The 12,428-nt window shown below is 35.6% G+C and overlaps 1 protein-coding gene and 1 non-coding gene across 2 annotated transcripts; one reads left to right on the top strand and one right to left on the bottom strand.

The window, feature by feature from the left end:
* The first annotated feature begins 6,735 nt into the window (after positions 1-6,735).
* On the top strand, positions 6,736-6,809 carry TRNAN-GUU (transfer RNA asparagine (anticodon GUU)). Its single transcript has one exon. It is a non-coding gene; the product is annotated as a tRNA-Asn (tRNA).
* Positions 6,810-8,035: 1,226 nt separating this feature from the next.
* On the bottom strand, positions 8,036-11,289 carry LOC107931117 (receptor-like protein Cf-9 homolog). The gene is made up of 4 exons (XM_041111005.1): positions 10,952-11,289; positions 10,804-10,904; positions 9,114-9,670; positions 8,036-8,884 (listed from the first exon to the last, which is right to left on the bottom strand). The coding sequence occupies exons 1-4, from the start codon at positions 11,287-11,289 to the stop codon at positions 8,036-8,038; spliced, it is 1,845 nt and encodes a 614-aa protein (XP_040966939.1).
* Between the last annotated feature and the right edge of the window lie 1,139 nt (positions 11,290-12,428).

Below are 12,428 nucleotides of genomic sequence, written 5' to 3'. Positions count from 1 at the left end.
TGGAGGAGCATCAAGAAGGTGCCTTCCAAGCCAAAAGCAAACCAGCCACAAACTCCTCTGCCTATAAAGGGAAGAAAACCTAAAAAGATAAGCCTAGAATAGATGGTGCAAGAAAATATCCACCTTGTCCACACTGCAGAAGGCTAAGTCATCCGGGTGAAGTATGTTGGTTCAAACCTGATGTTCAGTGCAAAATCTGCAAAAAGATGGGCCATGCAAACAAATTTTGCAAAAACAAAGGCAAACAGAGGCCAAATCAACCTCAACAACCAAGAGCTGAAGCTCGAATAGTAGAAGAATGCAGTAACCAAGAAGAGCAAGCCTTTGCTGTCTCTTGCTCATTTACCAAAAGAAAAGCCACAAAAGGTTGGTTGATTAATAGTGGATGCACAAACCACATGATTCTGGATGCTGCTATCTTCAAGTTAATTGATAGAAGCTTCAAAACAAGGGTGAGGGTTGGAAATGGACACTTCATCAAAGCAGAAAGCAAAAGAGATATGCTGATTGACACCCCTACAAGTACCAAACTTGTTTCAAATGTACTTTTGGTGTCTGAAATAGATAGAAACCTGTTCAGTATAGCTTAGTTGCTAGAAAAGGGCTACTCTATGGTGTTCAAAGGCAAGGAGTGCCTAATTAGTGATCCAAATAGATCCAAGCTCATGAAAGTGACCATGGCTGACAAGAGCTTTGTTGTGGACTGGAATAAAAGCTCAAGTAGTGCCTACACAGCTATTCAAGATGAATCTCTGTGGTACAAAAGACTTGGCCATGTCAACTACAACTCAATGACTCAGCTAACCAAAGAAGATTTGGTTGAAAACTTCACTAACTCCATTGAAAAGGAAGAAGTTTGTGAAGTATGTCAGTTAGGAAAACAAACTAGACTACCATTTTCTATAAACAAAGCCTGGAGAGCTTCTAAAAGACTACAACTTGTACACACTGATGTGTGTGGTCCAATGAAGACTTAATCTCTGAATGGAAGTAGGTATTTCATCTTATTCATTGATGATTACTCGAGATATTGCTAGATTTACTTTTTGAAACAGAAATCAGAAGTGACTTTAGTATTTTTGAAGTTTAAAGCTGCAGCAGAGACTGAAACAGGTTGCAAGTTAAAGACATTGAGGTCTGATAATGAGACTGAGTATACTTCATCTGGGTTACATATGTTTTGTGATGAAGCAGACATCAAACACCAGCTCACCAACACTTATACACCTCAAGAAAATAGTGTAAGTGGAAGAAAGAACAAAAGCTTGATGGATATGGCCAGGTGCTTAATGTTTGAAAGAAATTTACCTAAGACATTTTGGGCAGAAGCAGTTAACACTGCAGTTTACCTCCAAAACGGGCTCCCAGCTAAGGCTTTGGCTCAGAAAACTCCATTCGAGGCCTGGTTCAGGTTCAAACCATTACTGGCTCACCTAAGAGTCTGTGGATGTGTATGTTATGCTCATGTTCCAGCAGTAAAAAGAGACAAGCTTGCTAAGAAAGCTCAACCTCGTATTCTGGTGGGCCACAATAGTATTAAGAAGGGTTATAGGATACTTGATCCTTCAACAAACAAGGTCTCTATAAGTAGAGATGTAGTATTCGATAAGAAGTCAAGCTGGAACTGGGATAAAAATGAACCAGAGGCAGTCTCTGAAGATCTTACAATAGATCAAGCTGAAGCTGATCAAAATGGTCCTGAAATAGACATTGATGATGAACCAGTCAGAGGAATTAGACCATTGGCTGAGATTTATGAAAGAGCTCATGTGGCTGCTATTGAACTAAGCTACTTTGAAGAAGCTGAAGCTCATCAAGGCTGGAAACAGGCAATGGCTAATGAAATTAGTATGATTGAGAAGAATCAGACCTGGCAGCTAGTTGAAAGACCACTCAACAAGAAAGTCATTGGAGTGAAGTAGGTGTTTAGAGCAAAGCACAATGTTGATGGAAGCTTGAACAAACTGAAAGCAAGGCTAGTTGTAAAAAGGTTCAGCAAAAGTATGGCATTGACTTCTTTGAAACCTTTGCACCAGTGGTTAGGCTTGACACCATAAGGCCACTAGTTGCCTTAGTAGCACAATTGTAATGGAAAATCCATCAGCTCGATGTGAAGTCAGCCTTTCTCAATGGTCTCCTTGAAGAAGAGATATATGTTGAGCAGCCTGAAGGCTTCAAAATTGTTGGTGAAGAAAACAAGGTGTACAAACTGAAGAAAGCCTTGCATGGCTTGAAACAGGCTCCAAGAGTCTGGTATAGCAGGATTGATGGCTATCTAGCTAGCCTTGGATTTGAAAGAAGCATCAGTGAACCTACTTTGTATGTGAAAAAGCAAGGTAGTGAAACTCAACTGATAGTGTCTCTATATGTTGATGATTTGTTAGTAACAGAAGGAGACCAAGCAATGCTAATAGACTTCAAGTGCAAAATGCAACAAGTGTTTGAGATGTTTGATTTGGGACAAATGTTTTACTTCTTTGGCGTAGAAGTATCCCAAACTCAGCAAGGGATCTTCCTAAATCAGAAGGCTTTTGCCTTAAAAATTCTAAACAAATTCTCCATGCTGAATTGCAAAGTAACAAGTGCACCAGTTGCCATTGGAGAGAAACTATCAAGCCAAGGCGATTTTGAGAAGGTTAGTGAATCAACCTATAAAAGTCTAGTTTGATGTTTGCTCTATTTAACTGCCACTAGACCAGACATTATGTTTGCTGTAAGTTTGCTTTCAAGATTCATGCATTGCTGCAATGAAAAGCACTTCCAAGCTGCCAAAAGAGTGCTCAGGTACATCAAAGGTATTAAGAGCTATGGAATGCTGTTTAGTAAAGTTGAAAACATGAAATTAATTGGCTATGCTAACAGTGATTGGGCTGGATCGATAGATGATATGAAAAGTACCTCAGGGTATCTATTCACCCCTAGTTCAGTCATTTTTTGCTGGAGTTCAAAGAAGCAAACTGTTGTTGCTCAATCAATTGCTGAAGTAGAGTATGTGGCAACTGCAGGAGCTATCAACCAAACCATTTGGCTAAGAAAAATAATGGCTGATTTAAATCAACACCAAAGGGAAGCAACAGAGATCAATTGTGATAACCAATCTGCTGTTGCAATTGTAAAAAATCCAGTTTTCCAAGGGAGAACGAAACACTTCAAGATCAAATTTCACTTTGTTAGAGAGATTGAGCAAGCTCAAAAAGTGAAGCTGATTCATTGCAGTTCTGAAGAACAACTTGCTAATATCCTAACAAAGCCCTTTAGTGTGTCAAGATTTGAAGATTTAAGAGCCAAAATGGGAGTTTGTAGCATGCAAGCCAATGAGGAGTGTTGAAGTTGGCATGCATGCAGCAGATAAAGCAACCCAGGAGCAAACCATGAAACATAAGTTACGCGGATGAAGAATGAAGAAGCAGATCAAGCCGCACTTACAGCACATGAAGTACATGCAGCTACTAAAGTTGATGCTACTGTTCAATTTCAATTTCATTTTGTTACTTTAAGTAATATTTTGTAACTTAGTTAAATTAGAACTAAGTAGGTAGTATATTTAATGCATTCAGTCATCTTATCTAATTTTGCAAGTTGTAATTTGCAAGTTGTGCAAGTTGCAATAAAGCCTAAAAATAGTAAGTGAAACCTGTCAAAGCTGACCAGCTTATGACTGGTATATCTACTGGCAGTATGCCATCTTTTTTAATCAATGAATTTCAATAGAAATCATTCAAGAAAAATACTCTCCTAATTTTTGCTTTCTTTCACCAAGTAAAATTCTATTTGTTTATCCTGCAAATATCGAGCCTTTTGAAGCTCAATCTTCCTTCATTCTTTATCTGGATTTATTATGTTGTTACTCAAGTTCTTGGCTGAGCCTCATACTTCCTCCGAATAAATTGTTCAAAAACCCAATTACAAAGACTTCTTCCCTATAACACCTCAAGTTTGGTCCCAAATTATCTTCCACAGAAAAGACAAAAGGAAGAAGACTGCTACAAATTTAACTATCAATTGACTATTGACTATACTTTAACGCCGCAAAAAAAGACTAAGACTATCAATTGTCTATTGACTTCACACTTGCTGTTGCTTCCTGCTATCTCTCTCACCCAATCTTAATTTACAAGCAATGTGGAAATTTCGGACATTTGCGGCATAAAGTACAATAATTGCACACCATTTGCAGTATTGACTACGTTTACTTGAGGGAAAAAAAGATATGAATGCTGGAAATTTTAACTAGTTTGTACGGTCAATGAAGCTACCTAAAAGCCATTTAGGATATCAATTCCTGTAATTGGATTAATCTCATCGTTGCAGAAATCTTTTGACAGTGTAATCGAATCTTAAATATGTTACTCTGCAATGCTATTGTAAATATTACTCTTAAATTTGTCGATAGATATATAGGTTTGGCACAAAATTAAGAATACACAAAGGCAGGTTGAATTATTCCATGTTTGAACATCTGCAACATAAATGCATATGGCAAAAGGGCTCAAACCATACCTTATTTTCATGAATTCTCATCATCACATGTTTATAAATGCAACTCAAACTTGAATAATTAAATCTTTTGTAATTCTAAATGTATTTTTTTTATGGTGAGCAGAATAATGTTTACTAAAAATTGAAATTCAAGAAAGAAGACATACATAGTTGCACCATACAAGATGTTACACTCGAACTAAACCCTTACAAATAGTACGAAATACAATGAAATACGGAGGAATTGGTACAATCATAAAAACAGACACATACCAATGCAACTTTTCACCATAGGAAAAACATTCTGACAGACTACTAAACAAGGAATTATGAAGACACAGAGAAATGCTTTAACTTCATTTGCACCAACTATATCCTTCTTCATCTATTGATGCTATTGCTATATTTTGGCTTTCTTCTTCGCCTCTTCTCATGTTGGTCTTCAACCAAATTCACGAACCTTTTCGCCTTACGGTTTGGAAAACAACACATCTATTGGCCATTCCAAACACTACCCCACATCTATAACCTATCAACACCACTTTCCAACCAAAAGCAGTGTTTGCTTTTGAGCCATCATTTTCCAGCGCATTTGGAGGTGGTGTCTCATTGATGCTGCAACCTTTGGAGACCGAAAATCCACATAGTCTCTGTTTCCTTCATATGAATTGTTTTCAAATGTATTGAACTATTTGCCTTGAGGAATCTGACCATGGAGTTGATTTTCAGAAACGTTTAAGGAGGAAAGAAGTGTCGGAACTGCCAATATCTCTGGAATTAACTCAGTTCAAAAGACTATATAACTCGTAAAGTTTGGTCTAGGACTGGCAGCGTCTATTGGCTTCAACTCTTGCTATTACCTCAAGAAGAAAGACTGCTACAATTCTATCTTCTTTAAACCGGCTATTTAAAAGCAATAAGGACATTAGATCCACCAATTTATGTTTGAATTCATTCATCATGCAGCTCTGCTAACCATGTTAACATTAATGGAAGACAATTAATAATGGTTGCCATTAACATTAATGGGAGACAATCAATAATGACAACCACCAACTTTGGAAAAGTGGCAAGGGATAATTTTTTTTTGGTCCTTGAGATAATGGGCTATTTATTGTTTGGTCCTTGAACCTCAACTATAAATAGGCCTTCTCATTTCTCATTTCAATTCATCCCAACCAATCTTTCTCTCTTAGTTTTCTCTCTTCTCCCATTTGAGAATTCTTAAGGAATTCTATTTGTTTGTAATATTTTGGAGATAGTAAAGTTATCAACTGGTTTTAGTAGCCCGAGGACGTAGGTATAATTTACCGAACCTCGTTAAAACTCTCGTGTTCTTTTTGTCCTATTTTTCTTTCAATATTTGAGGGTATAATAGTAGTATTTAATTGTGCTATTAAATTACGTTAGAAGGAATATTCTGACTAAGGAAAGACTTGGTATTTAAGAGATCCTTGTGATCCACCTCTCTTCCCTGGGAATTGAACTTTGTGTGATTTTTTAGTACAATAATTTACACGCTTCCGACCCTATTGGAACAACAAACCATACCTTATGTTCATGAATTCTTTACTTCTTTTATGAGACATTTATGGTGAGCATTAGCAGATATTATGAGACAAAAAAAATTTACTTTTTTTAATTGGTTAGAAGCCTAAGATTAACAATTATGAGATAACTATTCAAATTCTTTTTCTTAGGCATCGTGATGTAACATATCACATCCCAAATGGGTATGTATATTTCTAGACATTCACAGTTTTGGTTTGTACATTCATAATGATATCATGATAGTCATTTCTCCGCTTTATTTTTTTTATCTCTAGCCCCAAATTTGGACGTGACACAATGACTTAGAAACTAAATCTATTTTTGTAAGTAAAAAATAGTTTGATTCATTCTTCACATAATTGATGTTTTTGTTGTGGAAGTATTGTATTTTCAGTAATCCATCAAGTATATTCAGTGTTTTATACAATAGATTTGGATTTTATTATTGGATTTTGTGGAAGGATTGTTTTATCTATTTTTTGTAACTACTAAGTTTGTTATCTTCATTTCTTGCTAACCTATTTTGTTTTTTCAATTTCTAAATTTCAGTAATTAATTAATGTTGTTTTTGCCAAACTTTGAGAGGTGTTAGTTCATCTTGAATTAAGAGATTATGAATAATCTCTGAATGGAAATGAGCCCCTAACACCATATTTCCCCAAAAATGTATTCTGTACACATAAGAATAACGAAATTTTTCTCAAAGCTGGAATAGCTCAGTTGGCTAGAGCGTGTGGCTGTTAACCACAAGGTCGGAGGTTCAAGCCCTCCTTTTAGCGTTTTACTTTTGGTTAAATTTTATCTTCAGTCACTTTAAATTCCATTTTGCTTTAATTTGATTGCTTTAAATTACACCAGTCTTCAAATGTCTTATTAAATTTTCATTTTTACGAGTGCTATGTTACTCCAATATAATTCCACTTAGTTTATATTTGAATTTCAAACTTAATAAAATTAAATTTCATAAATTATTGATATATGTTTAGACATTATTACTGCCTTCATTCTCAAATCTTAAAATTTCTAACAAGTTTAAACATTAAATATAAAATAGTTAAATTTTAGTTAAGCCTACGAAAGGAAATTAGGGACATGGGATCCACCAATTGTACCTCAATTCACATCAACTTTGTTACTGAACTAGGTTTACTCAACATCTTGATTTCCATGTTAGCTATAAACTTAACATGTTAATTCGTTAGCTTGTCAAGTGACTCATGAACAAGCCATCACTGGGAATACACCATCCACAATGCTAAAGATAAAGACATATGGTTACATTGGTCAAGGCAAAACATTAGACACACCAGTAAAAATATTATGAAAATACAACAGAGATCACTGAGACATTTTGTTCTCCTTTAGTGAGCAGTAGCAAAGATTATTGAGACTGAATTGAAAGTCATGAAAGAAGACATAAACAACAACACCATACAAAATGTTACACTCAAACAAACCATTACAGACAATACGAAATGCAATGAAAGACACAGGAATTGGTACAATAATAAAGACAGACAGATACCAATATAACCCTTCACCATAGGCAAAACGGTCTACAAAATAAGAAATTGTGAAAATACAACACCAATGCTTGAACATCGTTTGCAGTAATTAGATCCTTCTTCGTCTATTGTTGCGATTGCCTTTCTTTGACTTTCTTCTTCGCCTCTTTTCATGTTGGTTTTCGACCAAATTCACCAACCATTTCGGCTTACCAGTTTGGAAAACAACATATCCCACCGACATTCCTAACACCACTCCGCATCCATAACCTATCAACACCACTTTCCAACCAAAAGCAATGTTTGATTTTGAGCCATCTTTTTCAAGCACATTTGGAGGTGCTGGCTCAATGATGTTGCCAACTTTCGAGATCGGAAACCCATATAGTCCTTATTCCCTTCATATGAATCATTTCTAAATGTGTTGAATTGTTTGCCTTGAGGAATCTGACCATGGAGTTGATTTTCAGAAACATTTAAGGACGAAAGAAATGGCAGATCTACCAATCTAATTGAATCATCCCAGACAACCTGTTTGATGATAGGTCCAACCATTCAAGACTTGTCAAATTCCCTATTGAGGTGGGGATACCACCATTAAGGTTATTATGAGAAAGGTTGAGCCCTTTCAGTAAGTTAAGCTTCCCAAAAACCTTTGGAATCTCCCCTTCAAACTGATTGTTTGATAGATCAATGATCATCCACATGGTGAAAATTTTCACCAATTCCATATATTGTCCTTTCATAACAATTCCAATGGAATACATATAGAAGCCACAATCTCTACCACCATACACCCCCATGTATGACACTGTACTACCAATCTTCTCTAGATTTATGATAGCCTTGAAGTTGTTAATGTATCCCACTGGTAGGGGTCCAGAAAAATAATTACTTGAGAGGTCAAAAATTTGGATTTTAGAGAAAAAAGGGCTAGACTTAGAGCTATTCACACACAAGGAACCATGCATATGATTTGACTTCAATACAAGAACTTGTAGCTGTGGAAGACTTCCCAACCAATGAGGAAATGTATCATTGATCTTGTTGTTACTAAGATCTAGCACTTCCAGACCTTTACAATTAAAGATGGATGGTGTCAAAGGCCCTTCTAACAGATTTCCATTTAAGTTGAAATTACTCAAATTGCATCCCTTTGCAAATGTTGGAGGAATCGTCCCATAAAACTTGTTCTTCATCAGATTCAAGAATTCAAGGCTGTCGCTCAAACTTCCAAAACATGGGGGAATTGTTCCACTCAAGTTATTGTGGGACAAATCAAGAATTCGAAGAAAACTGGCATTGCATATTAAAGAAGAGACCTCTCCATTGAAACTATTTATGATAGCCTTCAAGTTGTTGATGTATCTCACTAGTAGGGGTCCAGAAAAATAATTACTTGAGAGATTAAAAATTTGGATTTTAGAGAAAAAGGGCTAGACTTGGAGCTATTGACACACAAAGAACCATGTATATGATTTGAATTCAATACAAGAACTTGTAGCTGTGGAAGACTTCCCAACCAACGAGGAAATGTATCATTGATCTTGTTGTTACCAAGATCTAGCACTTCCAGACCTTTACAATTAGGATGGATGGTGTCAAAGGCCCTTCTAACAGATTTCCATTTAAGTTGAAATTACTCAATTGGCATCCATTTGCAAATGTTGGAGGAATCGTCCCATAGAACTTATTCTTCTTCAGATTGAAGAATTGAAGGTTGTTGCTCAAATTTCCAAAACGTTGAGGAATTGTTCCACTCAAGTTATTGTGGGACAAATCAAGAATTTGAAGAGAAGTGGCATTGCATATTAAAGAAGAGACCTCTCCATTGAAACTATTATTTGAGATAAAAAAGACACTGATGTTTGAAGCTGGAATCGGAAGATTCCCACGGATCAAATTGGAGCTTAAGTCAAGAGATATAATATTCTTCCATGGAAAGTGCTCAACTTCTGTCAAAGAGTTGTGAGATACATTTAAGTAATTAGTCAAAGAGTCATTCCCCACCTCTTTCATCCTCTGTGGAATCTTGCCTTCAATTCTGTTGCAAGAGAGGTCTAAGCTTTCCAAACTTTTAAGCCCTTTTAAAATTTGGGGGAATTCACTAAGATCGCAAGATGAAAAATATAAGACTGTAAGATTAGGCAATATATGGTTAACACTAGAAGTGCTATTAGATGTTAAGGATAGGCTGTTATATGAAAGGTCAAGAAATTTGAGATTTGGAAGCTTCGAGAACATGCTAAACTCTATGACACCACAAAGATTATTTGAGGATAAGCTGAGCCAGGTAAGATTGAGAAGTTGGAATATTGAAGATGGAAGAGGACCTTGGAGTTTATTATTGTCTAACACTATCAACTCTAGTGATTTGGGTTGGAATTCTTTGATATGCCCACTGAATTGATTTTGAGAGGGATCTATTTCCTTTTAAGGAGGGAGCAGTATACAACCATGACGGAAGTGTTCCATTGAGTAAATTGCCAGATAAGTCTAAAGATATTAGATTAGAAAAGCGGTTACCTCATCTAGAATGGAACCTTCTAATGTATTTCCATATATTCTCATGTATTCAAGCTGCGTTAGGTTTAGAATTGATAATGGAATTTGTCCAGTCAATTGGTTCAGCGACAAGTCTAAATGAGTGAGTTACAAGAGGTTCCCAATTATCTTGGAATTTGTCCACTCAATTGGTTCTCATGCAAGCTTAAATAAGTGAGTTGCAAGAGGTTCCCCAATGATCTTGGAATTCGTCGACTCAATTGGTTCTTCCACAAGTCTAAATGAGTGAGTCGCAAGAGGTTCCCCAATGATCTTGGAATTTGTCCACTCAATTGGTTCCACAACAAGTATAAATGAGTGAGTTGCAAGAGGTTTCCAAATGATCTTGGAACTGGTCCTGATAAGTTGGAATAGTGGAGATTTAAAAACTTCAAGGACACGAGATTACCCATCGAGTCAGGCAATCCTCCAAAAAAATTTGCGCCTCTAATAATCAAGTACTCCAAAGATGATAAATTTGTGATTGAGACAGACAATCCTTGAAAGAAAGAATTTTGCTGATAGATCTAAGTACTTTAACGCCTGTAGATTATCAACTGAATCAATGAATTCTGTAGAGAAGGACATGATCGACAGATCCAAATGTTCAAGATTGCTGCTTCTGACTTCAAAGGATTAAGATTAAGGTTTTGGTTGCCTCCCAAGTTGAGAAGATTGAGGTTTGGCAAATCAAAAATGTTTTTTGGGAATTTTCCTTGCAAACCGCAACCAGCAAGACTGAGAGACCTTAGAGAAGAGGATAGATTCATGAAGACATGAACATTAACAGAAGAAATGTTGATTTCATCCAAAAACAGATGTCTCCTACAAAACTAGTATGAGAAAGGTTGAGATATACTAGACTTTCAAACCGATCAAACTCAGATGGAATTTTGGACAGATTAAAATCATTGTAGGCAAGGTTGAGTTTTTGAAGGTGAGGAAGAAGGAAGAGAGTGGTATTGGAAGGGAAGTTGCCATATAGCCAACTGCAGCTCAAGTCAAGGGCAATAACATGAGCATTTAGGTGGTCACAAGTGACCCCATCCCATGAGCAGCAATCTGTACCCTCCTTCCATGAATTTGTCTTGGGATAAGATTTAAGGCCAGCAAAATCATTGCAATACCAAGAAGCATCCTTTGCTATGGAAAAAGAGTTCTTGAATTGGATTAGTGAAGAGCAGGAGTGAGATCCTGAAAGAAGAAGCATAAAGATGGGGAAAGAATAGGAGTAGGCAGAGAAAGAGATAGGAGGCCATGTTATGTTTGTAGAGGAAGATGAATGATAGGAATGGTATTTATAGGCAACAAATAATACTACAACATTAGTGTCTATTCACTTGCCTGTCAACCAACGCTAATTAATGTAGAAATTCTTTTCCACACAAAATTGTGCTATATTCACTTGTTTGTGGAAGAAGATTGCTAGAAATTTAATTCACTGAATCCATAAAAATGTTTATACTTTTATATATATATTTATAACCTCATAATTCAAATCTAAAATCCCATTTGTTATAAATTTTGATAAATTTATTTGAGAATAGTTATTTTTTATTCGTTAATTATTTCTCTTTTAATCAAGTAAAAAATTAAAACTAAAAAGACATAATGATTTATTTGGCATTTTTAACTTTACAAATAAAAAGTCATTTTAGCTTTTTTTTTTCCTTTTCTTTTTGTCTCTTTTAGCTTTAAAACTTGTTTGATTCGTTAAATCACCCAAAATTTTTTATGAAAAATTTAACATATTTTAACTAACAAAACTAGCACCTACGTGGCTGATGTTAACCCTTAGAAGTTAATGGTAACACCTACGTGGTTGTTAACTGATACCACACCAACACTGTTTGTTGACGTGACAATGTCACATGATCAATAATCGCTGATATGGTAGTGCCACATCATCGCCCATTGGTGACATATTTACCTTTAAGTTCAACTCAAATTACTCTTTCCTTTGTTATAAATTAAGACTATAACTAATTTTGTTGAGAATGGATATTTTTCATTAACTTAGTTTAAAGGACTATAACACATAAAGTTTGGTCCAATTGCAGAATTCACATGCAATGCAGGACATTTACATTATGCAAAATTCAACACATATATAGGAATTTTTGTATTTCCACAATCATGTTGTTAGTGATCAACTACTTCCTTTTTACTATATATTTTTCATTCATAAAATTGATTCTTTTTTTTTAACTAAAGAAGTAAAATAATTAAGATTCATGAGATTACAAAGTCTTCTTCCCTATAACACCTCAAGTTTGGTCCCAAATTATTTTCCACACAAAAGAATGAAGAGGAAGAAGACTACTACAAATTTAACTATCAATTGTCTAT

The sequence above is a fragment of the Gossypium hirsutum genome, chromosome A04, assembly GCF_007990345.1.
Source record: "Gossypium hirsutum isolate 1008001.06 chromosome A04, Gossypium_hirsutum_v2.1, whole genome shotgun sequence".
In the NCBI taxonomy this organism is placed as follows: domain Eukaryota; kingdom Viridiplantae; phylum Streptophyta; class Magnoliopsida; order Malvales; family Malvaceae; genus Gossypium; species Gossypium hirsutum.
Note: the sequence above shows the minus strand (reverse complement) of the source record. Positions and strands in the feature narration are given on the sequence as shown.

Coding starts and splice junctions, on each gene's coding strand:
- LOC107931117 (XM_041111005.1), bottom strand. CDS start 11,289: ATGCTTCTTCTTTCAGGATCTCACTCCTGCTCTTCACTAATCCAATTC. Junction 10,905..10,951: donor ATTCCATCTGAGTTTGATCG/GTTTGAAAGTCT, acceptor CTAGTTTTGTAG/GAGACATCTGTTTTTGGATG. Junction 9,671..10,803: donor TCTCAGTCTTGCTGGTTGCG/GTTTGCAAGGAA, acceptor CTAATCTTACAG/TCTTATATTTTTCATCTTGC.